This window comes from Muntiacus reevesi, chromosome 2 (genome assembly GCF_963930625.1).
Source record: "Muntiacus reevesi chromosome 2, mMunRee1.1, whole genome shotgun sequence".
In the NCBI taxonomy this organism is placed as follows: Eukaryota; Metazoa; Chordata; class Mammalia; order Artiodactyla; family Cervidae; genus Muntiacus; species Muntiacus reevesi.
Window position 1 is genome coordinate 42,234,215 of NC_089250.1, and position 26,128 is coordinate 42,260,342.

The 26,128-nt window shown below is 39.8% G+C and overlaps 1 protein-coding gene across 3 annotated transcripts; it reads left to right on the forward strand.

Annotated features, from left to right (window-relative positions):
- The first annotated feature begins 11,905 nt into the window (after window positions 1-11,905).
- Window positions 11,906-24,999, forward strand: LOC136157848 (dihydrodiol dehydrogenase 3-like). Of its 3 annotated transcripts, XM_065919606.1 has the most exons (10): window positions 11,906-12,029; window positions 13,005-13,133; window positions 16,142-16,309; window positions 16,598-16,714; window positions 17,948-18,025; window positions 18,447-18,569; window positions 19,377-19,486; window positions 20,360-20,525; window positions 22,366-22,448; window positions 24,746-24,999. In XM_065919606.1, the coding sequence occupies exons 2-10, from the start codon at window positions 13,050-13,052 to the stop codon at window positions 24,786-24,788; spliced, it is 972 nt and encodes a 323-aa protein (XP_065775678.1). In that variant the 5' UTR covers window positions 11,906-12,029; window positions 13,005-13,049; the 3' UTR covers window positions 24,789-24,999. The 3 variants fall into 3 exon arrangements, with proteins under 3 accessions (XP_065775678.1, XP_065775679.1, XP_065775680.1); XM_065919607.1 differs by lacking the exon at window positions 11,906-12,029 and having other exon boundaries at window positions 12,956-13,133; XM_065919608.1 differs by lacking the exons at window positions 11,906-12,029; window positions 13,005-13,133 and adding an exon at window positions 13,273-13,394.
- Window positions 25,000-26,128: the final 1,129 nt, after the last annotated feature.

Consider the following 26,128-nt stretch of genomic DNA (forward strand, 5'->3'; position numbering starts at 1 on the left):
TCTGATAGGGCCAATACTCCAGTGCCTGAGGCAGTCTGTATCCCTGCACACTTGGCACCATCATGGTCCCCACAACCCAAGCAGCTCTGCCACCTTCATGCTTACCCCTCACTGCGGCCGAGGTGTCACAGGCTGAAAAAGTCTTGTGTCTATGCACATGGGGTCCCTTTGGTCATGTCCAACTCTCTGTGACCCTGTGGACTGTGGCTTGCCAGGCTTTTCTATCAGGTGGCTCTCCAGGCAAGAATACTGGAGTGTATTGGACAATACTGGTTGCCATACTCTTCTAGAACACTATATTTCTTGCTGCCCTAGCTGCTAACTGTCCTGAATACCTGGTGCTGCCAGAACCCCTGTGACCCAAGCAGCTGCACCACCTCCACACCTGGCCCTCACTGGGACAAACCCAAGTCCTCCAAGGCACTCTCAGGAGCAAATCCCAGTGGATGACCCACATGCGGAGGTGAAAATAAAGCCACAATTGAAACCCAGGGGCAGTGTGGCTAAGGACAAGACCCTAAACCTTCTCACAAGCTATATAAGCTGCAGATTAAGTCCACACAATAAACTATGCAGACTCTGTGTCTATGGAATATATAAGAGGACACTGAGAGCTCCCACAAAAGAAAACACACTAACTCTGATAGCTGTGGACATTGGAGGCAAGAACACACAGGAGTAGGACCAATTAGAATCTGAAATGCCCCCATAGCGGGTCCAGAGACCAGTACAGTGTTGGGGGGCATCCTAGGGAGGTGAAGTGGACTGTGACTCGAAGTGAAGGAAAGGATCCTGATAGCAGTGACTCAAGAAAAACATTTATTATTCTTATGTTTTGACTTGTTCTGTGATTTCTTTTGGATCTTTTTTCCCCCTCCCCCATCCACGTTGTAGTTGTTAATTTTACTGGTACTATGAAATTTAATTAAGCTTTTGAGTTTTTTTTTTCCAGTCACACTTTTTACTGTTCTTATAAACCTCCGCATCTATGTTGGGCTTTTGCTGTTCTGTTGTTTCCTTTTTTTTTTTTTTTTTTTTTTGGTTTTTCTTTTCTTTTCCTTTTTTTGTTTTTTCTTTTTCTCTTTTTAATTTTTTAAAACATTCCTTTGTTTGCTTTTCCTACTGTTCTTTTCCCCTTGCAGTTAATCTTTAATGTATAGAAATCTTCTTCATCTATATCTATTTAACTTTGCATATCTATTCTTTCTTTCTTTCCTTTCCTCTCAACATATTTGTTAGTTTTGTTTTCTTTGCTTTATTCCCCACTTGGCACCTTGCTTTAGTTTTGTTTTACAGTTTGTGCTTTAGTTAGTTTTGTTTTTAATTGGCAGATATAATTTTTGGTTTCCTTTGTTTGCTGGGTCAATTGATCATACTTTATTTTTGTTGGATTCTTGATTTTGCTTATGGATGTATATGTGTATAGTCCATCATTTAAATTATTATTTACCTGATTTTGTAACTTTCATTTGTCTTGAGTTCATCTTTGGTTTCTCATTTTTAGGTATGTGCTTTAATTTCATTTATTGCCATAGCAAACCACTTGTGGAATCTTTGTTCCTGACCAGAGATCAAGCCCTGAGCCTCTGGCATGGGAGTACTCACTCCAAGACCCTAGACTACCAGAGAACTATCCCTAGGGATTATCAAATAGTGAGAACTCCCACAAAGGAAACCACTTGAATACAAAATCTGGCATCACCCCACCACCAGGAGCACTCTGCAGGACACCTCATCCAAACAATAAACAAAACAATAATACAAACCTTATCATCAGCAGACAGGATTACCACCTCACTCAGCCTTGCCCATCAGAGGAAAAATAAACAACCAACAAAAAAACAGCATAGATCTCACCCTATACGAAGCTTACACAAACCACTGCACCAACCTTGGGGGGCAGGACAGAAACCAAAAGGAAGAAAGAATTCAACCTTGAAGCCTGGGAAAAGGAAACCTCAAGCACAAAAATTAAAAAAAAAAAATGAAAAGGCAGAGAAACACTGCATAAACGAAAGAACAAACTTTCACAGAAGTCCAAATAAATGAAGAGGAAATAGGCAAACTACCTGATAAGGAATTCAGAATAATGATAGTAAAAATGATCAAAAACCTCAGAAATAGAATGGAGAAAATGCCCAAATCAATTAATAAAGACCTAGAAGAATTAAAGAACAAACATATAAAGACAAACAACACAATTACGGGAATTAAAAATATTCTAGAAGGAAGCAATAGCGAATGTATAAAGCAGAATGAATCAGTGAACTGGAAGATAAAATGGTGGAAATAACTCCTGAAGAGAAGAATAAAGTATATACCCTGATCAAGTTGGGTTCATTCCAGGGATGCACACATTCTTCAATATATGCAAATCGATCAATGTGATACACCATATTATCAAATTGAAAGATAGAAAGCAGATGATCATCTCAGTAGATGCAGAAAAAGCCTTTGACAAAATTTATGATTAAAACTCTTCAAAAAATGGGCATAGAAGGAACCTATCTCAACATACTAAAGGCCATATATGATAACCCTTCAGCAAACATTCTCAATGTTGAAAAACTGAAAGCATTCCCCCTAAGATCAGGAACAAGACAAGGGTGTCCACTTTCACCACTATTATTCAACATTGTTTTGGAAGTCCTAGCTACAGCAGTCAGAGAAGAAAAAGAAATAAAAGGAATTCAGATAAGAAAAGAAGAAATAAAGCTCTCATTGCTTGCTGATGACATAATACTGTACATAGAAAATCTTAAAGATACTATCAGAAAATTACTAGAGCTAGTCAGTGAAGTTAGCAAAGTCTACACAGAAATCACTTGCATTTCTATATACTAACAATGAAAAATCAGAAGGAGAAATTAAGGAATTAAGGAATCAATCCCAGTTGTTATTCAAGAAAAAGAATAAATTATCTAGGAATCAACTTAGCTGAGGAGACAAAAGAACTGTACACAGAAAATTATGACACTGATGAAAGAAATCAAAGATGACATAAACAAATGGAGAGACATTCCATATTCCTGGATGTGAAGAATCAATATTGTGAAAATGACTATATTACTAAATGCAATCTACAGATTCAATGGAGTCCCTATCAAATTACCAGTGACATTTCCCACAGAACTAGAAGAAAAAATTTCACAATTTGAAGGGAAACACAAAAGACCCCCAAATAGCCAAAGCAGTCAGTAGAAAGAAGAATGGAGCTGGAGGAGTCAACCTTCCTTACTTCAGGTTATACTACAAAGCTACAGTCATCAAGACAGTATGGTACTGGCACAAAAACAGACATATAGACTAATGGAACAATACAGAAAGCCCAGAAATAAACCCATGCACCTATGGGTACCTTATTTTTGACAAAGGAGGCAAGACTATATAATGGGGCAAAGACAGCCTCTTCAATAAATGGTTCTGGGAAAACTGGACAGGTACATGTAAAAGAATGAAGTTAGAGCACTTCCTAACATGATACCCAAAGATAGATTCCAAACAGATTAAAAACCTAAATGTAAGCCCACAAAATATATAACTCTTAGAGGAAAACATAGGCAGAACACGTGATGACATAAATCAAAGAAAGATCCTCTATGACCCACCTCCTAGAGTAATGGAAATAAAAACAAAAATAAACAAGTGAGGCCTGATTAAACTTAAAAGCTTTTGCACAGCAAAGGAGATTATAAGCAAAGTGAAAAGCCAACCCTCAGAATGGGAAGAAATAATAGCAAATGAAACAACTGAGAAAGGATTAATTTCCAAAATATAGAAACAGCTCATACAATTCAAAACTAGAAAAACAAACAACCCAATCAAAAATTGAGAAAATTACCTAAGCAGACATTTCTACAAAGAAGACATTCAGGTGGCTAACAAACAGATTAAAAGATGCTCAACAGCACTCATTATTAGAGAAATTCAAATCAAAACTACAATGAGATACCACCTCATGCCAGTCAGAATGGCCATCATCAAGAAGTCTACAAACAATAATATCTGGAGAGGGTGTGGAGAAAAGGGAATGCTCTTGCACTGTTGGTGGAAATGTAAACTGATACAGCCACTATGGAAGATGGAATGGAGATTCCTTAAAATACTAGGAATAAAAGCACCATAAGACCCATCAATCCCACTTCTAGGCATATACCCTGAGGAAACCAAAGTTGAAAAAGACACATGTTTTCCATTATTCATTGCAGCACCATTTACAATAGCTAGAACATGGAATCAACCTAGATGTCCGTTGATAGATGAATGGGTAAAGAAGTTGTGGTACATATACACAATGGAATATTACTTAGCCATAAAAAGGAATGCATTTGAGTCAGTTCTAAAGGTGGATGAACCTAGAGCCTATTATACAGAGTGATGTAAGTCTGAAAGAGAAAGATAAACTTTGTATTCTAATGTATATATATGGAATCTAGAAAAATGGTACTGAAGAATTTATTTCCTGGGCAGCAATGGAGAAACAGATATAGAGAATAGACTTATGGACATGAGGAGTGGAGAAGAGAGGGTGAGATTTTTGGAGAGAGTAACATGGAAACTTACATTATCATATGTAAAATAGATAGACAACAGGATTTTGCTGTATGTCTCAGGAAACCCAAACAGGGTCTCTGTATCAACCTAGAGGGGTGGGATGGGGAGGGGGATGGGAGGGAGTTTCAGAAGGGAGGGGATATATATATACCCATGTCTGATTCATGTTGAGGTTTGGCAGAAAGCAACAAAATTCTGTAAAACAATTATCCTTCAATTAAATAATAAATAAAATAAAGAAATGTGAAAGGATAAAAACGTCACCCTGGTTGTTACATTGAGAGGAGAAACAGGGAAAAGAGCACTCTTTTAAGACTCTGCAGGAATTTAAATGGCATGTGATGCTGGCTTGGGCCACAGAATGAACAATAACAGTGGTCAGCATTGTTAGAATAGGGATATACTTTAAGGGCACCATCCAGTAGCATTTCTAACATATTGGATGAAAGGCGAAAGGAAAAGAGGAATCAAAGTTGACTCCTGACGTTTGTGATTAGGGGACATTTTCTCAGATGGATACAATGGTGAGAGAGTACATTTTTTGTGGGATGATTATGAGTTCAATTATAGACATGTATCTTTGAGATGCCTTCAGGTACTGAAGTGAAGATGCACACATACACTTGGACATAGAAGTCTGTTAGAGCAAAGATTTAGACAAAATATTTATATTTGTGGTTTGTCAAATTTAGTTGCCACTAAAGCCATGAAAGTAGATAATCAGAGATATTATATTATATAGTGAGTGATGTAGACAGGGAAGCCAAGCTTCATGAGGACTCAGCATTAAGAAGTTGGGGTTTTACAATGAGGTACCATCTCACACCAGTCAGAATGGCTGCTATCAAAAAGTCTACAAACAATAAATGTTGGAAAGGGTGTGGTGAAAAGGGAACCCTCTTACTGTTGGGTGGGAATGCAAACTACCACAGCCACTATGGAGGACAGCATGGAAATTCCTTAAAAAACTGAAAATAGAACTGCCATATGACTAAGCAATCTCACTGCTGGGCATACATACCAAGGAAACCAGAATTGAAAGAGACACATGTACCCCAATGTTCATCACAGCACAGCTTACAATAGCTAAACATGGAAGCAACCTAGATGTCCATTGGTAGATGAATGGATAAGAAAGTAGTGGTACATATACAAATTGGAATATTACTCAGTTATTAAAAAGAATGGATTTGAATCAGTTCTAATGGGGTGGATGAAACTAAAGCCTATTATACAGAGTGAAGTAAATCAGAAAGAACAACACCAATACAATATATTAACGAATATATATGGAATTTAGAAAGATGCTAATGATGACCCTATATGCAAGACAGCAAAAGAGACACAGATGTAAAGAACAGACTTTTGGGCTTTGTGGGAGAAGGTGAGGGTGGGAGGATTAGAGAGAATAGCGCTGAAACATGTATATTACCATATGTGAAATATATGACGAGTCCAAGCTTGATGAATGATACAGGGCACTCAAAGCTGGTGCATTGGGACAACCCAGAGGGATGGGATGGGGAGGGTGGTGGGAGGGAGGTTCAGGACAGGGGGACACATGTATATCCATGGCTGATTCATGTCAATGTATGGCAAAAACCTTTACAATATTGTAAAGCAATTAGTTTACAATTAAAATAAATAAATTAATTAAAAAAGAAGCTGGGTATTTTTATTTTTAAAATCAAAGAACCATCAAAAGAGACTGAAAAGGAGAGGCTAGTGATGTGGGAAGGACTGTTCTTAGAAGGCATGTGAAGTAAAGTATTGGAGGAAAGAAGAGTCTAACACTTCCAAAGGGACAAGTGAGAGAAGACTGAAAAATGACAACTGTTTTTGGCATTTAACCTTGGCAAGGTCAAGTGCAGCTTTGATAAGAATGGTAAAGGCAAACTCTGAGTAGAGTGGGTTCAAGAAATGGCATGAAGAGACCAATGATAGACAGAGTATACACAGTTTTCAAAGACTTTGCTGTATTGAGGACCATGGAATTGGGCAGTTGCTGAAGAAAGTGGAAAAGGCTCCCAGTTGGGGGAGATGACCAACTGTTTCTGAGGTCAGAGGAATGATCTAGCAGAGAGACAAAAACCTATGATGCAGCAGACAGATGTGGGTTGACTTGAACCACGTCTGTATTAGTTACTTCTGCTACTCCAACAAATGACCACAAATTTTGTGACTTGACACACCAATTTGTTATTTTACATTTGTGGTGGTCAGAAATTCAAAATCAATGGGCTAAAATAAAAGGCCAGCAGGCCTGCATTCTTTTCCAGAAGTTGTAGGGGGCAATCTATTTTAATGCCTTTTCCAGCTCTTAGAGAACAGGTCTTGTGTTGTTGGAAGAGGTTGTTTGCTATGACTCGAGTGTTCTCTTGGCAAAACTCTGTTAGCCTTTGCCTTGCATTGTTTGTAGTCCAAAGTCAAACTTGCCTGTTACTCCAGGTATCTCTTGACTTCCTACTTTTGGATTTCAGCTCTCTATGATGAAAAGGGCATCTTTTTTGATTTGTTCTAGAAGGTCTTGTAGGTCTTCACAGAACCTTTCAACTTTAGCTTCTTCAACATTTGTGGTTGGGGCATAGAATTCGATTACTGTGATGTTGAATGATTTCCCTTGGAAGTGAACCAAGATCAGTCTGTCATTTTTGAGATTGTACCCAAGTACTGAATTTTGGAATCTTTTATTGACTATGAGGGCTTCTCCTTTTATTCTAAGGGATTCTTGCCCACAGTCGTAGATATAGTGGTCATCTGAATTAAATTTGCCCTTTTCTGTCCATTTTAGTTCATTGATTCCTAAAATGTCCATGTTTACTTTTGCAATCTCCTGTTTGTCCACATCCAGTTTATCTGGATTAGAGACCTAACTTTCCAGGTTCCTGTGCAATATTATTCTTTGCAGCATCAGACTTTACTTTCACCAACAGATACCTCTATAACTGGGCGTTAATTCTGCTTTGGCACAGCCTCTTCATTCTTTCTGGTGCTATTTCTCCCTCTTCCCTAGTAGCACATTGGGCACCTACTGACCTGGGGAGTACATCCTTCAGTGTCGTATCTTTTTGGCCTTTTCATTCTGTTCATGCAGTTCTCACAGCAAGAATGCTAAAGTGGATTTCCATTGCCTTCTCTAGTGAACCACATTTTGCCGGAACTCTCCACCATGACTCGCCCATCTTGGGTGGCCCTGTATGGCATAACTCATAGTTACATGAATTACAGTAGACTGTGATCCCATGTGATCATTTAGGCTAGTTTTCTGTTATTGTGGTTTTCATTCTGAGCGTCATAGAATTGAAATTTTTGCTGCTCTGTCTGCCATGTGATGGATGAAGATAAGAGGTTTTGCAAGTTTCCTGATGGGAGGGACTGCCTGTGGGGAAAACTGAGTCTTACTCTGGTAGGCAGGGTCATGCTCAGTAAATCTTTTATCCAATTTTCTGCTGATAGATGGGTCTTTATTCCTTGCCTATAGTAGGAAAATCACTAGACCATTCACATATGACCTAAATAAAATCCCTTATGATGATATAATGGAAATGCTTAATAGACTCAAGGGATTAAATTGATAGAGTGCCTGAAACTATGAATGACGTTTGTAACACTGTACAGGAGGTGGTGACCAAACCATATGGCTGTCTGAGGAGACCTTGCAAAAAGCTGAGGAAAGAGGAATTAGGAAAGGCAAATGAGTAAGGGAAAGATATACCCAACTGAGCACAGAGTTCCAAGGAATAGTGAGGAGAGATAAGAAACCCTTCTTAAGTGAACAATGCAAAGAAATAGACTAAAACAATAGAATGGGAAAGACTAGATGTCTCTTCAAGAAAATTAGAGATACCAAGGAAACTTATGATGTAAAGATGAGGACAATAAAGGAAAGAAATGGTAAGGACCTAAAAAAAACAGAGGAGATTAAAAAGAGGTGTAAGAATATACTGAAGAGCTGTACAAAAAAGGTCTTAATGACCTCGATAACCACGATGGTGTGGTCACTTACCTCTAGCCAGAATCCTGGAGTGTGAAGTGTAGTCAGTCTAAGGAAGCATTACTATGAACAAAGTTAGTGGACATGATGGAATTCTAGCTGAGCTATTTCAAATCCTAAAGATGATGCTGTTAAAGTGCTGCACTCAGTATGCCAGCAAATTTGGAAAAGAAAGCAGTGGCCACTGGACTGGAAAAAGTCAGTTTTTATTCCAATCACAAAAAGGGCAATGCCAAAGCATGTTCAAACTACTGCAAATTGCACTCATTTCACATGCTAGCAAAGTAATGGTCAAAATCTTTTAAGCTAGACTTTAGCAATATGTGAACCGAGAATTTTTACAAGTTGGATTTAGAAAAAGTAGAGGAAGCAATGATCTAATTGCCAATATCTCTTGGATTATAGAAAAAGCAAGGGAATTCCATAAAAACCTCTACTTCTGCTTGCATGACTACTTGAAAGTTTTTGACTGTATGGGTCACAACAAACTGTGGAAAATTCTTAAAAAGATGGGAAAAACAGAAAACCTTACCTGCCTCTTGAGAAACCTATATGCAGGTCAAGAATCAACAATTAAAACCAGCCACAGAAAAATGAACTGGTTTAAGCTTGGGAAAGGTGTACGCCAAGGCCATATATTGCCACCCTGCATATTTGGCTTATATGTGGAGTACATCAAGCTATGTGCAGGGTTGGATGAATCACAGGCTGGAATCAAGATTGATGGGAGAAATAGCAATAACCTTATTTATGCAGATAACTCTACCTTTCGGGCAGAAAGTGAGAGGAACTAAAGAGCCTCTTGAAGGTGGCAGAGGAGAGTGAAAAACCTGGCTTAAATTTCAGCATTCAAGAAAATAAGATCATTGCAATCAGTCACATCGTGCGTGAGTGCATGCTAAGTCGCATCAGTCATGTCTGACTCTTTGCAACCCTATGGACTGTACCTGGCCAGGCTCCACTCTGTGTGGTATTCCCTGAGCAAGAATACTGGAGTGGGTTGCCATGCCCTCCTTCAGGGGATCTTCCTGACCCAGGTGTAGAACCCATGTCACTTATGTCTCCTGCATTGGCAAGTTCTTTACCAGTAGTGCCACCTGGAAACCTACCAGTCTCATCATTTTATGGCAAATATTTGGGGTAAAATGGAAACAGTGACAGACTTTATTTACTTGGACTCCAAAATTTATTTTCTTGAGCTCCAAAATTTATTTTCCTGGGCTCCAAAATGGCTGTGAACCATGACTCCAGCCAGGAAATTAAGACTTGTTCCTTGGAAATAAACAAGTGACACGCTATGACACACCTAGACAACGTATTAAGCAGAGACATCTCTTTGCCCACCAAGTTTCATATAGTCAAAATTATGGTTTTTTCAGTACCATAGTCATGTATAGATATGAGAGTTGGACCGTAAAGATCGAAGAATTGATGCTTTTGAACGGTGGTGTTGAAGAAGATTCAGTCCCTTCAGCAGTAAGGAGAACAAAGCAGTCAATCCTACAGGAAAACAACCTTGAATGTTCATTGGTGCTGAAGTTGAAGCTCCAATATTTTTCACCCTAATGCAAAGAGCTGACTCATTGGATAAGACCTTGATGCAAGAAAGACTGAGGGCAGGAGGAGAAGGGTGCAACAGAGGATGAGCTGTTTTGATGGCATCATGACTCAATGGACATGAATTTGAGCAAACCCCAGGAGACAGTTAAGGACAGGGAATCCTTGTGTGTTATAGTCCACGGGGTGCATAGAGTCGTACTTGAATATGTCACTGTACAACAAGAGAATGGTTCATTATCTGTCTTGGACACTCTTCTGCCATGTTCAGAGACAGCGCATAGTGTCTTCAAGTCTCTTATCTAGTGCTCCTATCTTCCCACCTTCTCTTCGACTACAACCCTCCCAGGTCCCACATATAAGGACTTTGTGAATATACCAGAGTGATCCAGGTAATCCAGGAATATCCCCCATCTCATGATTTTAATCACCTTTGGTAAGTAGTTCCCCGGCCAGGTTCAGAACCTGTGCCCCGTGCAGTGGAAGCACAGAGTCCTCACGACTGGAGATCCAGGGAAGTCCCAGGTTGAGAAAATTTTAGCCATAATTTCATCAGATACATTTTCTGCCCTTTTGCCCTCTCTTCTGCTTCTGGAACCCTACACTGTGAATGTTCTATTCACAGTGTAGAGTTCTATTCCCTAGTTAAGGTGGCACTCTACTTATGTTTCTAAATTCCGGTAAATTATATTGGTAAACTATCAATGTCTATCTCAGAGCTGATTTTTTTCAGGTGTTTATTCTTATTGTTTCATTTGACACAAATTCCTCTCTCTTCTCATTTTGCTTAACTTCCTCTCTCCCTGTGAAGTGAAAGTCGCTCAGTCATGTCTGACTCTGTATAGTCCATGGAATTCTCCAGGCCAGAATACTGGAGTGGGTAGCTATTCCCTTCTCCAGTGGATCTTCCCAACCCAGAGATCAATCCAGGTCTCCCACATTGCAGGCAGATTCTTTACCTGCTGAGCCACCAAGGAAACATCTCTATGAAAGTAGGTGAAAAACTTACCTGTTCTGGTCTTGCAGGGATGTCCATGTGTGGTCATGTCCCTGTGCAGTCTTTGTGCCCGGAGGATCTGGGGCAGAGCTGGAGCTGATGTTGGCAGGGTCACCCCTTCCTCAGGGCATGCTGACAGCTTGGTGGGAGGGGAGAGAGAGGCTACACCAGAGCCAAGAGTGAGCAGAGGCTTCTGTGCTCACTGGGTGTCCTCACCCCACTGGGCCGTGTGGGTCCCAAGGTGCTGGAGCAAAACTCTGCTGTCTGGGTCCAAACTCATTCCATCCCTTAAAAGTGTGCACTGCCCCGTCCAGATGTGTGTGTGTATGTTCCTGTGTGTGTTGCTGTGTGTGCGTGTGTATTCCTGTGTGTGTGTTCCTGTGTATGTTTGTGTTCATCATTGGGTACTTGAAACAGCAGGTAAAAATTCGCTCTTGGTAGATGTGTTTCTTGTCATGACTTTTCTTCATTCGTTTGCTCATCATGCTCCTAGTCCTGGGATAAGCCTGACAGGAAAGCTAAGGGGTCTCAGTCATTTCTGAGTCATCATCGTGCCTGGCCCGAGAATCGCTTTCTGATTCCAGTAAATTTATGACTGTTTTTTGAATGCCCTATGTCCCCCAAAGCCACACCCCAGTTCTATTCAGGGTTTTATTAATACATGGTCTAGTCAAAGTCTCCAACTTTATTCCTTTGTCGTTGAGTCCCTGTATATGTGTGTGTATATATATTCCTCCTGTAACTGTAATAGCCACTGCAGCTGCTCTTCAGTTTAAGTTTAGAGTTAAGTGGAACAGACATCAGTCTCCAGACAGTCCCCAGGTAGGTTCGAACATTGCACATAACATTTTCTCTTATCATTCTGGTTTGAGGGAGGCAACTGGAACTGATCAAGTCTGCACTGCCCCAGGCAAGAGGAGGGTACAGGTGAGTAATACACGATGAAATTTTCTGTCATTCTGTTCTGGATTTTTCCTAGTTGCCTGTTCACTGTTTTTGCTATAGACCTTTGTTTGACTGTTTTCCAAAGCTCCTAAGAGGTTTTTCAGCTGCCTTCTCTTTCTTTTCTTGTCTTTCCAAGGGAGACTAACCTCCTCCCATCTCGCCATTTTGCTGACATCACTGCACATGTTAAATTTTGTTTGTCTTCACAATATCCCTGTCTCTAAATGCATCACAATTTCCATTACTCTTTCCAAATTTGTTGTATTTTAATTTGCTTATGGGTTTTTCTTTTATGAATAATGTGGAACACTTAGTAAATTATGTAAAATATATGTCAGTTACATTATGAGAGTACTATTAGAGTTATATAACTAAGCACAATTATGAACACTCAGAGTCTCTGGGCACACGGCACATGATATCCTAAAACTATTAATAATTAACCTCCAATAAGCACTTTGCAAAAATGTCTGGTTTACATATCATATTCAGGATTTCACAAGTCAGGTCTGTAAAGCATAATAATTTTGCTGGTGGAAAATGTCAAAAGGTAAATTTATTCTCATTTGAAGTTTTGATTTTTTATTAAAGGATAACATTTTCAAAAATGCTTATTAAACACTTTCAGATTATGTGATTTGTATATGTGTGTATGTTTGTGCTCTAAGACCGTTGTTTCAACTGATGTTTGATTTAGATTGGCTCTGTAAAAGAAAAATAAAAAATATTCCTTTTGTGGAAGTTTCTAGTCTAAAATATGATCTATAATTGTTCAGCACATATCATCATTATATAATAGTGTTTTACTGCTAAAAAGAAAAGCAAACAAGCTAACTGATTTCAATCCTGTTCTTACTCAATGGGAACTGGTTTAATCATGCTCCTCCTACAATATATCTGCTAACATTGGATGATCCAGCTGGGGTGTTACCTTCCTGTTGTTACTAACCTGTGAAGGAAGAAGAAAAACATCAGTCTGGTTACTCCGAAGAGAAATAGGCAATGGATCCCAAAAGCCAGAGAGTGAAACTTAATGATGGCCACTTTATTCCTGTCCTGGGATTTGGAACATATGCACCTCCAGAGGTAACAGTAGTGGTTGTGGGTCGAGATATAAATAGTACTGGATGTAACATGAGTGAAAGGGACTTGGGTTGTCAAGCACTGAGCTCCTGTGTGACTCTGGGAGGATCACATTGTTCTACTAACCAGGCCAGAACCATGCTCTTTGAAAAAGCAGAGAGAGTCTTCACTCTGCATCAGGATATGAAACTGTGCTCACCTGTAGATTACTCTGGGTCTGGGTTCCCCTCCAGTTTCCATCTCTTTCTCAGCTTGGCAGAAGAGGTGAGACTCGGCTGTCAAAATCACTGACTGTCAGCTGCTTTCCTTTGTGGGTGACTGCAGTCGCACGGTTTCTCTGTACATTTTATTAGTTCAAGAACTCTTTCCTGCTTCCAATAAGACATGACCCAGAGAAGTGTTTGAGGTGGAAGGTACTGAAGATGAGGTGACTGAAAACTAATGGGAGAGAATTGCTTTTCTACTGTGGGATACCTGCTTGGTGCCAGGCAAGAAACACTCCAGCTGCGTTTTGCCCTGTGCTTCTGTTTCTGCTTGGAAACTTCTTCTGATGGGAACCATAGTATCACTGGAGGGGATAAGATACAATCTTACATGCCAGATTTTGTAATGTATCGTGGGGTTTTGTAATGTGTTTTTATTAAAGTATGGTCTGCAGTGCTTGGTCATAAGAGGGGCTAGTGGACAAGTCTCTAGACGGCAAGCCAGAAAGTTTGCTGTCTATTTTGTCTTTAGATGTGACAAGGGACTGGGTTTATACTTTGAGGCTCACTATTCTAATTTATAAAATGGAAAAATTATTAAGAGACACTTTGCAGATAGAAGACAGACCTTGTTTACTTCATAGAACACACCGGGTTGAGGTGAGGAAAGGGACAGGGCTGTAACTGAAGCTCATGGGCTCATTCCCAGGTACATCCCTGAAAGTGAACATCACTCAGTCATGTCCGACTCTTTGCGATCCCGTGGACTGTACAGTCCAAGGAATTCTCCAGGCCAGAATACTGGATTGGGTAGCCTTTCCCTTCTCCAGGGGATCTTCCTATTCCAGGGATCGAACCCAGGTTTCCTGCATTGCAGGTGGATTCTGTACCATCTGAACCACCAGGGAAGCCCATCCCCAAATGTCCATGCATTTAAGAAAAAACAGAACTAGACCCTGCAGAAGTCTGTTACACCAATTATCTATCTCCTTGAAGTGGGAAAAATTCTGAATCACTTAAATAGAAAAGGAATATTATTGAGCATTGAAGACAAAGTTAATCCATTTGCAATCACACAGAAGAACTAGGAGAACATTAAGCTAAGTAAGCCAGAAATAGAAAGACAAATATTGCATGATCTCTTCGTAGGTGGAATCTAAAATAGTGGTACTTGTAGAAGAGAGAGTAGAGGTATGGTGACCAGAAGCTGGTTGCAAGACTGGGAAAAATGGAAAATGTTGGTCAAGGGTACAACTTTCTGTTATAAGATGCGTAATTTGGAGGCCCGATGTACAGCAAATTGACTATAGTTAGAAATAATGGGCTATATCTTGAGATTTTGTAGAGACTAGATCTGTAATTTCTTATAAGCAGTTCTAAAAGGTAGCTATGTGAGGTGATGGTTCTGTTAACTAGCTTGCTTATGATAATTATTAACAATGGATACTTATATGAGTAAGTACAATCCTGAGAAATGCCAGGCTGGATGAAGCCAAGCTGGAATCAAGATTGCCGTGAGAAATATCAGTAACCTCAGATATGCAAATGACACCACCATAATGGCAGAAAGTGAAGAGAAATTAAACAGCCTCTTGATGAAGGTGAAAGTGGAGAGTGAAAACCTGGCTTACAACTCCACATTTGAAAAACTATGATCATGGCATCCTGTCCCATAACTTTATGGCAAATAGATGGGGAAATAATGGAAACAGTGACAGACTCTTATCTTTTTTTTGTCTCCAAAATTACTGTGAATGTTGTGTAGCCAGGAAATTAAAAGACACTTGCTCCTTGGAAGAAAAGCTATAACAAACTTGTACAGCGTATTATAAAGCAGAGACATTACTTTGGCAACAGAGTTATATATTGTCAAAGCTATGGTTTTTCCAGTAGTCATGTTCATGTGTGGATGTATGTGCTGGACCATAAAGAAGGCTGTGCACCAAAGAATTGATGCATTTGAACAATGATGCTGGAGAAGACTCTTGAGAGTCTCTTGGATAGCCAGCAGATCAAACTAGCCAATCCTAAAGGAAATCAACCTTAAATGTTCCTTGGAATGACTGATGCTAAAGCTGAAGCTCCAATACTTTGGCTACTTGATTCTAGTGACAACTCATTGGAAAACACCCTGATTCTGGGAAAGATTTATAGCAGGAGGAGAAGGAGGGGACAGAGGATGAAATGGTTTGATGGCATCATTGGCTCAAAGGACATGAGTTTGAGCAAACTCTGGGAGATGGTGAAGAACAGGGAAACCTGGAGTGCTGCTGTCCATGGGGTTGCAAAGAGTCAGACACGACTGAGCAAGTGAATAACAAGAACAACTTATATGAGACCATCACATTGTACACCTTGAAAAGATAGGTTTTTTTTTTTTTGGGGGGGGGTGTATTCTGTGCGGCTTCACTGGTAGATAGAAGTTCTCAGAAGCTTTCACCTTGGTTTTTGCCAAGCACCTTGTAACTTTGCTCATTTTGCTTCAAATACCTCACATTATAAATCATTCATGACTACAACATTTTGTTGAGTCCTTTGGGTTCTTTCATCAAATCACTGAAACTAAAGGTGGTTTTGCTGTCCTCTGATACCAGCAATCGGCCCCTGATCACCTGAAGTTGAAGGGTTCCTGGGCAGTGTTCATTTGTTTACTTATTAGGAATGTTAAGGGAAAATGTCATGGGTTCATCACTACACACACAGAAGTAACCAAAGACACAGAAAAAGGTTGATTCTTGGGAAGATCAAAGCTTGTGCCCAGCAATATCTTATGTGGATCTTCAACTTCTACCTTTGTTGCTTATGTAGGTTGCTAAGAGGGAAGCTCTGGAATTCACCCCGTTCGCTATAGAGGTTGGGTTCCGCCATATTGACTGTGCTCATGTCTACCAAAATGAAGAGGAGATTGGCCAGGTCATTCGAAGCAAGATTGCAGATGGCACTGTGAGGAGAGAAGACATATTCTGCACTTCAAAGGTACTGTGTAGGTTGTGTGTGTGCACGTGTGCAAGTGCCTGTGCCCAGATGACAATTATATAATAGGATCCCTTGGTGAAGAGTTGTTTGGTGAACTATGCCTATTGGTAAATTCCTAAAGTATTAGAGCTCCCTGGTGGTTCAATATTTAAGACTCGGTGCTTTACTGCTATGAGCCAGGATTCCATCCTTGATACAGTAAGTTATATCCCACAATCCTCAAAAAAAAAAAAAAAAAAAAAAACCTAGTGTATTATTAATGCAACTTTAATTCTTTAACCTCTGCAGCTTTGGTTAACTTCCCTTCGACCAGAGTTGGTCCGACCAGCCTTGGAAAAGTCACTGAAAAATCTTCAACTGGACTATGTCGATCTCTATATTATGCATTATCCGCTGGCTCTGAAGGTTAGAAATTTGTGTGATCACATCAATGTTATATCTTGTGTTAGAATGTGTATCAACTTGTATGGATAATTGAATAAAGATTTCTCTTAGTAGGTTGAAAGAATGATTACACTAGAGTAGAATTCCCCAAATAATCTTTGTGATTTTTTTTACTGAGTTTTTTGAAAGGAGTTAATAATCTGAGGCTCTGCCTGAAAAAGTAAAGAAAATAGAAATAAGCCAGTTCTGCACACAGTCCTTGTTATGACTCCTGAGTGTCTGGGGATTTCATGAGCCAAGAGTTTGGTGCAGCTGTGGTGAGCATGACACTGCCTTACATTGAACATGATGAGTTAATTTTGTTTTTTACTCTTTCAAGTTGAGCAGATTTGGTGGTGCTTCCTCTGGGTGAATCAAATCTCTTAACTGTATAGGAAGTTGGGAGACATTGCCTACACTCTTGCCTGTCTTCATGATGAGATTTGTAGAATGCACTTAGCGATTAAGAATGGTGGTTTACTTAGAACTCTGGATTTCAAGTTATAGAAATAAATTCAAGCCATCTAATGCAAAATAGCTTAGTGGACTATGTAGATTGCAAGTCCCAGACACAGAGAGTTTGGAGGATTTGTAGCAGTGTTCAGAAATGTCTCCTTTTTTCTATCCCTTATCAGTACACTAACCATGATTTACTTTATTTTTTACTGAACATTTTCCATTGGTGGCAAATATGACTTTGGGGCAGTCTGAGACTCATGGTCATGAAAATTTGAGAGCATGTGTGGATGGTCCACATTCCATATCCATCTAAAGATAGCCTTGCAGTTCGCATGTCTGCCCTAGGACACCTGGTGCTCAGAGGGAAATGAAAGTCTGATATCCAGCCGTATGAAGACTGCAATTTTTATTCTGGAAATTATGTCATGTAACTTACTGCCATTCCCAACCCCAAAAGGCATTTCAAAATAGGCAAATACAAGGAGCAGACAAAATTCAGAGAAGTCACAGTGAGTCCCCTTTAGGACCTAGAAAGATTGTATTTATTACAACATATATTGTGTGTAAGAGATTGGAATAAGCCTCCTTCCTAAAGGTATTGCTGACAACTCCATATATGCAAATCACTTTACAAATATTAATATTTAGAAGTTTGTAAACCTACCTGATGGAAGTTTAATCCCTGGTGCCAGGCAGCCTTGGTAAATGCAGAGAAATTATTTTGTGACATGTCTAAAATAACTGCTTCTGTTCCAGCCAGGGGAGGAATTATTCCCAAAAGATGAAAATGGAAAACTGATACTTGACTCAGTGGATTTCTGTCGCACATGGGAGGTGAGTCTGGGGAGGAGAGAACCAGGGAAGGAGCCAGGAGAAGGGGAACCTCCTTCATTTCTTCCACCTGTGAGAATGGGCTGTGGCCCATCAGACTCAGCAGTTCAAGAATCTAAGGGCAGGGATGCTGGGGTTGTGGGGAGGAAACCATTGCTGAAATGTTCACAGAGAGGAATGGCGGAGGAGAATTTGGTACAGTGTAGACAGGTATCTTTTTCCTCCCATGTGATATATCTTCTCTGGAGTTTTTCTAAGGCAGGGTCAGTAGTTTTTCTTTTTATATCATGAACTTCTTCCCGATTTTTCTTCTTGATAGTCAAGGATAAGTCTTGATAGCTGAGTGTGATTACTGATGTTTCTCAGCATTTATTCTTATTTTATTGCCCATTCCAAGTGACTGTTCACCACCCCTCCCTCCCAGACCCTGGAAAAGTGTAAGGACGCAGGGCTGACCAAGTCCATCGGGGTGTCCAACTTCAACCACAAGCAGCTGGAGAAGATCCTGAACAAGCCGGGGCTCAAGTACAAGCCCGTCTGCAACCAGGTGAGCAGCTCGGCTCCTCTCCCTCCTGCTCTGCAGAACCTCCTTCTTGCACTGGAGCCTGATGTCTGTCTGGCCTCTCCTCAAGTTCATCTGACCTTTGTGGACAGAGGATTCTAGAGAGCAGAACCTCTCTGGATAGTGTGAATAGAATCCATACCAGTATCTCTATTTACAAAAGTCTGGGTGGAAAAGGTGGGATGCCTTCCTTCTAAACTGTGGTTAGAACCCAGAACTAGAGGAAGGAGGCATTTCCTTGAGATGAAAGGATGACCAGATGGAGGGCAACGTGCCCTGAAGAGAACTGCATACAAGAAGCAAGATGATGAAAGCATGGAATCATAAGTAAATTAATGAAGAGTCAAAACAGTTGAGATGGATTTTAAGGGTTTGTGTGGGGTTCTGATGTTTGAATTCTTGGTCTTGTTGTCTCAGCATTTATGAGTCTTAAACAGGGAGCATAGTTCAGAAAAATTTGTTGCAGGTGATGAAAATCATCCAGGTTAGAGGGTGAAGTTAAAGGCTCAAGGTGATTCTAGTAATTTATGAAATATTTACTCAGGAACATCTACTCAAATACAGAGCACAACTTTTGATTACTCAATCGTGGACTGGTTCTCCCATCCATGTCTATTATAAAATAACTGTATAAATATACCTTTCTCTGTTTTTCTGTTGATGTTGACATTTCCAGTTTTCATTTAATGTTGTAGTCTTTCCTTTAGCCTTTGAAAACTTTTAGTCTTTCTCTGTCATATTAATTTTGCCTTTGTATGTAATCTGACACTCTTCTCTTTGGGCATTCCACAGGTGGAATGTCACCCTTATCTGAACCAGAGCAAGCTGTTGGATTTCTGCAAGTCACATGAAATTGTTCTTGTTGCCTATGCTGCTCTGGGATCCCAACGAGTAAAAGAATGGTATTGAATGCTAATGAAGACAACTGGGAGTTTCCCTGAAATTCAATTTTCGATAAAATACTTTAAATAACACACTACTCAGATAACTCTCTTAGGCAGAGGGGAGAGAGTGGTGGGATGAAATGAATCCTTCTCTTTTATCTTCCCATCACCCAGACAATTTTTCTACATTGTATTAGCTTGTAGACTCATCAACAACAAATGTCTGCATTGAAATCTATATATAATCCCCCAGATGAGACCAGAGACACAAGCTGATGTCATGATTTACATATTAACTATTAGCTAATGAATACAGTTTTAAAAATAGATGTTGCAAGCTTCCCTTAACTTGTATCTAAAAATTGGGATAATATGTAACTGGTCAGTATATCATGATAGAAAAAAATTTCAATTTGAAGCATTTCTGTGAACATCCTAGTAAAATAATGCTGAGATAAATGTCCCTTAGTTTTGAGACTACTCAATTTTTGTTGATACCTTAAAAAGTGAAATTAAAAAAAAATTCCCAGGCTTTCCCTACTGTTTCTCTATTCATGCCCTTGATTGCAGAAGAAAAACAACCCCTGAGAATTAAAGAAAATAATTCACAATTTGGCATTCTGGTCTCAGCTCAATAATACACCTGAATCACCTGCAGAGCTCTGTAAACACAGAATGGGAAGTGACACAGTTGAGGTTCTGACTCAGTTTGTCTTCAGCTCAGCCATGGAATTTGTATTTCTAATAAGATCCCAAGTGATGCTGATACTGCTGGTCCCTGGACCACACTTTGGGAACACTGGTCTAGAGTGGACCTAATTGGTCTGTTTGAGAAGCCTCCTTAGAAACTGCAGAGTCTCAGCTCCTCAGCATTTCTGAAATCCCTTTCAGGGTGAACCCAAACCATCCTGTTCTCCTGGAGGATCCGATTCTCTCTGCCATTGCCAAAAAGCACAAGAAAACAGCAGCTCTGGTTGCCCTTCGCTACCAGATACAACGTGGGGTTGTGGTTCTGGCCAAGGGTAACAACAAGAAGTGGATCAAAGAGAACATACAGGTGATGAGCAAGGCTGTGGGCAGAGGGTTCCTAAGGAAAATACCTTAGTTGCTCTGTTCTCAATTGATAGAAATACATTATGTGATTTTTCTTAGACTGTTTGAACTGCTCTAACAAAATACCACAGGCTGAGTGGCTGTGAAGAAGTTAAATTTGTTTCTCACAGTTGTGAAGCTGTAGATCTGAGATCAGGGTACCCGTGTGGTTGGGTGAGGGCTCTCCTCCAGGTCACAGGCTTCTCCTCATATCTTTACATGTTGGAGGGGAAAAAGAGCACTCCCAAGTCTCTTATGTGAATATGATATTCTTGAAATCTCATTTGTGAGGGCTCTGCCATCATGACCTACTCCTCCTTCAAAGGAGGAGGTCTAGACCATTTTTAACACCGTAACATGTGAATTTGTGGGCACAGAAATTATGGCTGCGATCTTTCACTTCCAAATCATTGTGTATTTCCCTGGATACTCATAGGTTTTCATCTTCATACTTTTAATCTTTTTGAGTTTCTGTCTTTGTGAAGTTCCTCTTCAAGACTTTGTCCACTTTAGCTAGGTTGTTGATTTATTTGTAGGAGACCATCATTGTACCCTTAGCTGTACAGGAAACTCTCCCCAGTTTCAGGATTTAATGTGGAGTTCATTTATGTAATTCTGAATCTGTGATTTGAAAATCAGCCTGCACTCAGCTAAGCTGTTGGCCTCTAGGCTGGGCTGTTTTGTGCATTTGCAGTTCAGTGCTGAGCAGCTTGGCAGTTCTGCTTTAACGGGTGGATGTGGCTCTTGTCAGGGGGGCCTGAAGACTTCTCTGCATAGTTTTTATTGGCTAGAATAAGGCAACTAACCTAGTCTTCTTTTCAGCACAGTGATATGATTCTCAGTCAGTGAGTGGGAAAAAATCTCTTCCTTTGGGGTCACAAAGCTTCGGACAAACTAAGTGACTGAATAACAAAAACAACTGTCCATGTTTTCCACAGATTTTCACTGTCAACTCTCACATATCAAGTGTCCATAAGCACATTTCTGCCCACTCTTTTCTATTTAACTATTTCTCTACTGTGTTACTGAAGTAAAAAATAAGTTTTGTTTTTCAATATGGTACGTTCTTCTATTTTAAAGATGTTTTGACTGCTTTTGACTAGCTCTTCTCTTATTTAAAATTTAGTATCACTATATGAACTTCCACATCAGAATATGTGTTTAAGTCTTTGGTTCACATTGCATTGAAACAAGAGATCACTTCAGAGAAAATGAATTTCTTTACAAAATTGAGCTTTCCATTTCATTGTTATGTCATGAATTTTTCATAATTTGTTGTTCCTTAATGTTTAAACACTTCTCATAACTTTCTCCAGGATGGTATATACATAAAGTTTCTTTTAGATTCAATCATAGATAATGAGTAGTTTGATATCAGATTCCTGAACAGACTTTCTCAGGGGAGCCTCCTCCCCACATTGCTCAGCCGAATGCTGTCACCCTTAGGGTATGTTGGGGAGAGGCAATCAGTCTAATGTCAACTCAGGTTCAGGTATCAAGGCAGGAGCGTCTAAGAGCAGTGTGTTCGGAAAAAATGATTTTAGATTTCTTGTTTTCTGTCACAAGTGATTCACTTAGAAAGATAAGGGACTGATGCGCCGTATTGTTTGTGAGCTGGACAGAGAAGATGTGGGAAGGAGAAGTGAAAACTCAGCAGAGGGTCCCAGGCTTGTTCATCTGGAAACTGAAGACAGATATGGCTTCCCTGTCCCCTCTTTCTCTCCATCCACCTGGAAAGTCCTTCAGTCCCCAGGGGGAGGCCGGCTCCTTGGGGCAGAGGTAATGTGATTCTTCTTTCCTTCCAGGTGTTTGACTTTCAATTGACTCCAGAAGATATGAAAGCAATCGATGACCTCAACAGAAATATAAGATATTACGAATTTCACCTGTAAGTGACTTGCTGATGCTTCCCACAAAAAGTGTTTTCTGTAGCAGGCAGGTCAGCAGGAGAGCTTAGCTTTTTAAAAGCTTAATTCTAGGAAAACGGTGCTGATTTCTAGAGTAGGAATAAACCAGGGGCTTCCTGCAGACCATAGACCAGAGGTTTCCTCTAGGGCTCTGTCTCTGACCAAGAGAAATGTGATGGGGCCCAGGCCAGCCCATCAATAAAATCACATGTTTTCACATCATGGTGAATTCACTATTTTGTGCCCCTAATCCCTGTGCCTGGTGTACCTCCTCTCAAGGCTGAGGGGATCTTTCTGTCTCAGGGATCAAACCCATGTCTTGTGCTTTGCAGGTGGATCCTTTACCACTGAGCCACCTAGGAAGCCTGCAATCATGTTAATCCCAACACAACTGTGAAATGTATTGTAGATGTTTTTATGGAGGAGGGTCCTAGAGAGGCCAACATCCATCAGTGCTACGATGTCACATGGGCCTGCCCCACTCTGTCCCCTAAGTGTCTGGTGGACATTCTCCCTTATGGGCATTTCTTCACCAAGACACCATCTGCTTCCTACAAATCTATCTCGTCACTGCCCTTTCTTCCCTATTACAACTTCCATGTGTTCATCCTTGTTATCTCACAAAACTGATTTCCAAGTAGATCATGAGCTTAACTGACCCTCCAGTGAGTGACTGCTTAGCAGGACACACTCAGGTAAGTTCGTCTGGGTCTCTCTGGTTTCTTGAGTCAAGACTCACACCAGTGTTGTATTTGTTCATCAGGGGTCCATCCCCTGGGGAGCCTCTACCCTCGTGACTTTGACTTAGTCACTAACATTGAATTCCAGCTGCCCAATTACTGCAGGAAGATGTCAAGATTGAAGGCACAGAGGGCTAATCAACCAGGGAGATGTTGGAAGGGAGTTTAGAGAGAAGGGAATACAAATTATTGGTGAAACAAAGAATTTATTTCCAGTGAAAGATTTCAAAACTCTCCCTATTATAGCTATCATGCTTCTGATAAAAGACATGATAATTGAATACAAGGTGGATAGTTACTTTTCTGTACTCTGTTGTGGGCTCAGGTAATGACCTGAGCCAGGCTCCTGGTACTTGGAATTGCTCAGAATGCACTCTTTAATGAATCAAATTGAAAAAGACATACATTGATATGAATCAGCCATGGATCCACATGTGTTCCCCATCCCGATCCCCCCTCCCACTTCCCTCTCCACCTGATCCCTCTGGGTCTTCCCAGTGCACCAGGCCCGAGTACTTGTCTCATGCATCCAACCTGGGCTGATGATCTGTTTCACCCTAGATAATATACATGCTTCGATGTATTCTCTCGAAACATCCCACCCTCGTTGTCTCCCACAGAGTCCAATGTATGACAAAAACCACTACAATATTGTAAAGTAATTAGCCTCCAACTAATAAAAATAAATGGAAAAAAAAGAAAAAGACAAATTCTGAAACAAAAGTAGAAACATAGGAAAAGTGAAAAAAGCAGTAATAGTACTTACTGCATAACCAATGTTTTTTTTTTTTGTATTTTATTTTATTTATTTATTTATTTATTTTTTAATATTATTTTATTAGTTGGAGCCCATTATACAGAGTGAAGTAAGCCAGAAAGATAAAGAACATTACAGCATACTAACACATATATACGGAATTTAGATAGATGGTGGTGATAACCCTATATGCAAAACAGAAAAAGAGACACAGAAGTACAGAACAGACTTTTGAACTCTGGGGGAGAACGTGAGGGTGGGATGTTTTGAAATAACCAATGTTTGACTAAATTAAAAAGGTAATAATCCCACTTTGAACTGTATGATTATTCAAGTGCGCATGGTAGCTCTCCTATAGATGACAAAGTCCTTTATGGAGGTGCTCTGTATTTTTGGAGTGCTCAGTATTTGCTTATCCATGGATGTGTGGAAAAGGGCAGCTAATTTGTTCACTGTGCACCTTTTCATCAACTAGGGATCAAAGAAGTTCTACCTGTGTCTGAAATGACCTCCACAGTTAGCCCTAAGTCTTGTGCTCTTATATAAATTGTAACCTGAGTCAAACTACCTGTCACTGTGGCGTGAATATTACACGTGAATGTTGGAACTGGATTTGCAGGTGCCATGTACACATGGCGCAGGCACCGGCATGTGTGCTTGTCGGGGGAGAACGAGGGACGTGTTTATATATTTAGACACATATATCCTGACTGCATCTATTGAGCAGCAGTTTTTGACAACATGACAGATTTAATAAGTTAATCCTCCTCCTCTCTTTCAGTGGTGTTGGTCAGCCCGGCTATCCATTTTCTGAAGAATATTGACTCTCAGTTCTCACTGTGGTTCTTTGAGAATTACTTGTTTCTAGGACTATGAAGAGGATTTTTGTACTTGGTGGAGGTGCTTAAATGAAATGTCTGAATGTTTGAAAGTTTGCCTTTCCTTTAAAAAAATAAAGTTTATGAAACAATAAAGACTTCAAAGTAAGAATACTTTTTTTGTGATAGTTAAACAATGCAAATTACAGACAGTTTGGAAATTTGAAAGGAAATGATAAAGAATAAAGATAACCTGTGATTAACCCACTTAATAATACTTAAATTTGGTGCCTTTTCCTTATGATTTTCCTCTAGAAATGTGTGTGTGTGTTTTCATTTACAAAGAGAAAAGATCTTCAATTACAGGTTTTCTACTTATTTTTAACTTAGCATAATTATGTTGGTAAAATAAAACTATGATGTAAAAATCCAGTATTATATTTTGCTTACTATAAAGCAGTATATCTTACTCTTTTATTTAATTTCTTAATTTTTTGCCCATGCTTAGCACTTTGATGAATTTTTATATATTTTTCCATTGATTCATTGGTTGCCATTCACTCATTAATTCAGCAAAAGTTTATTGAATATTCTTTAGTATCACATGGTATTATCAATAAACATCAGTTAAAATGAGAAACTCTTGAGTCGATAGCCTACTGGAGGCTAAGACTGTGAATGAAATTAGAACTTAGCTGTTAGAAATGAGTAAGTGCCTATAAGATATAATTCTGCACAATCTCTCTCATTTCTGTACATCTGTTAGGCAGAGACACTGACTACACTTCATCCCACACAACTTTTCATTTGTATAAGAAACAGCCTTGCAACATAGAGACAGTGGCTCCATTCATTACTCTGGAACAGAAAATACTAACTTCAAGAAGGATATGTGTTATGTAACATTTAAGGGACAGCAAGTTGGCTGACATTACTTTACCAACAAAGGTCCATCTAGTCAAAGCTATGTTTTTTCCAGTAGTCATATATGGATGTGAGAGTTGGACTATAAAGAAAGCTGAGCACTGAAGAATGGATGCTTTTGAACTGTGGTGTTGGAGAAGACTCTTGAGAGTTCCTTGGACTGCAAGGAAATCCAATCAGTCAATCCTAAAGGAAATCAGTCCAGAATATTCATTGGAAGGACTGATTGTGAGACTGAAACTCCAATACTTTGGCCACCTGATGTGAAGAACTGACTCATTTGAAAAGGCCCTGATGCTGGGAAAGATTGAAGGTGAGAGGAGAGGGGGATGAGAGAGGGTGAGATGGTTGGATGGAATCACCAACTCGTTGGATATGAGTTTGAGTAAACTCCAGGAGTTGGTGTTGGACAGGGAAGCCTG

Excerpts from the sequence above, each read along its gene's own strand:
- LOC136157848 (XM_065919606.1), top strand. The coding sequence starts at position 13,050 with ATGGATCCCAAAAGCCAGAGAGTGAAACTTAATGATGGCCACTTTATT. Across the intron at positions 16,715-17,947 it reads ATTATCCGCTGGCTCTGAAG|CCAGGGGAGGAATTATTCCC; the intron begins GTTAGAAATTTG and ends CTTCTGTTCCAG. Across the intron at positions 18,570-19,376 it reads ACAAGCCCGTCTGCAACCAG|GTGGAATGTCACCCTTATCT; the intron begins GTGAGCAGCTCG and ends GGCATTCCACAG.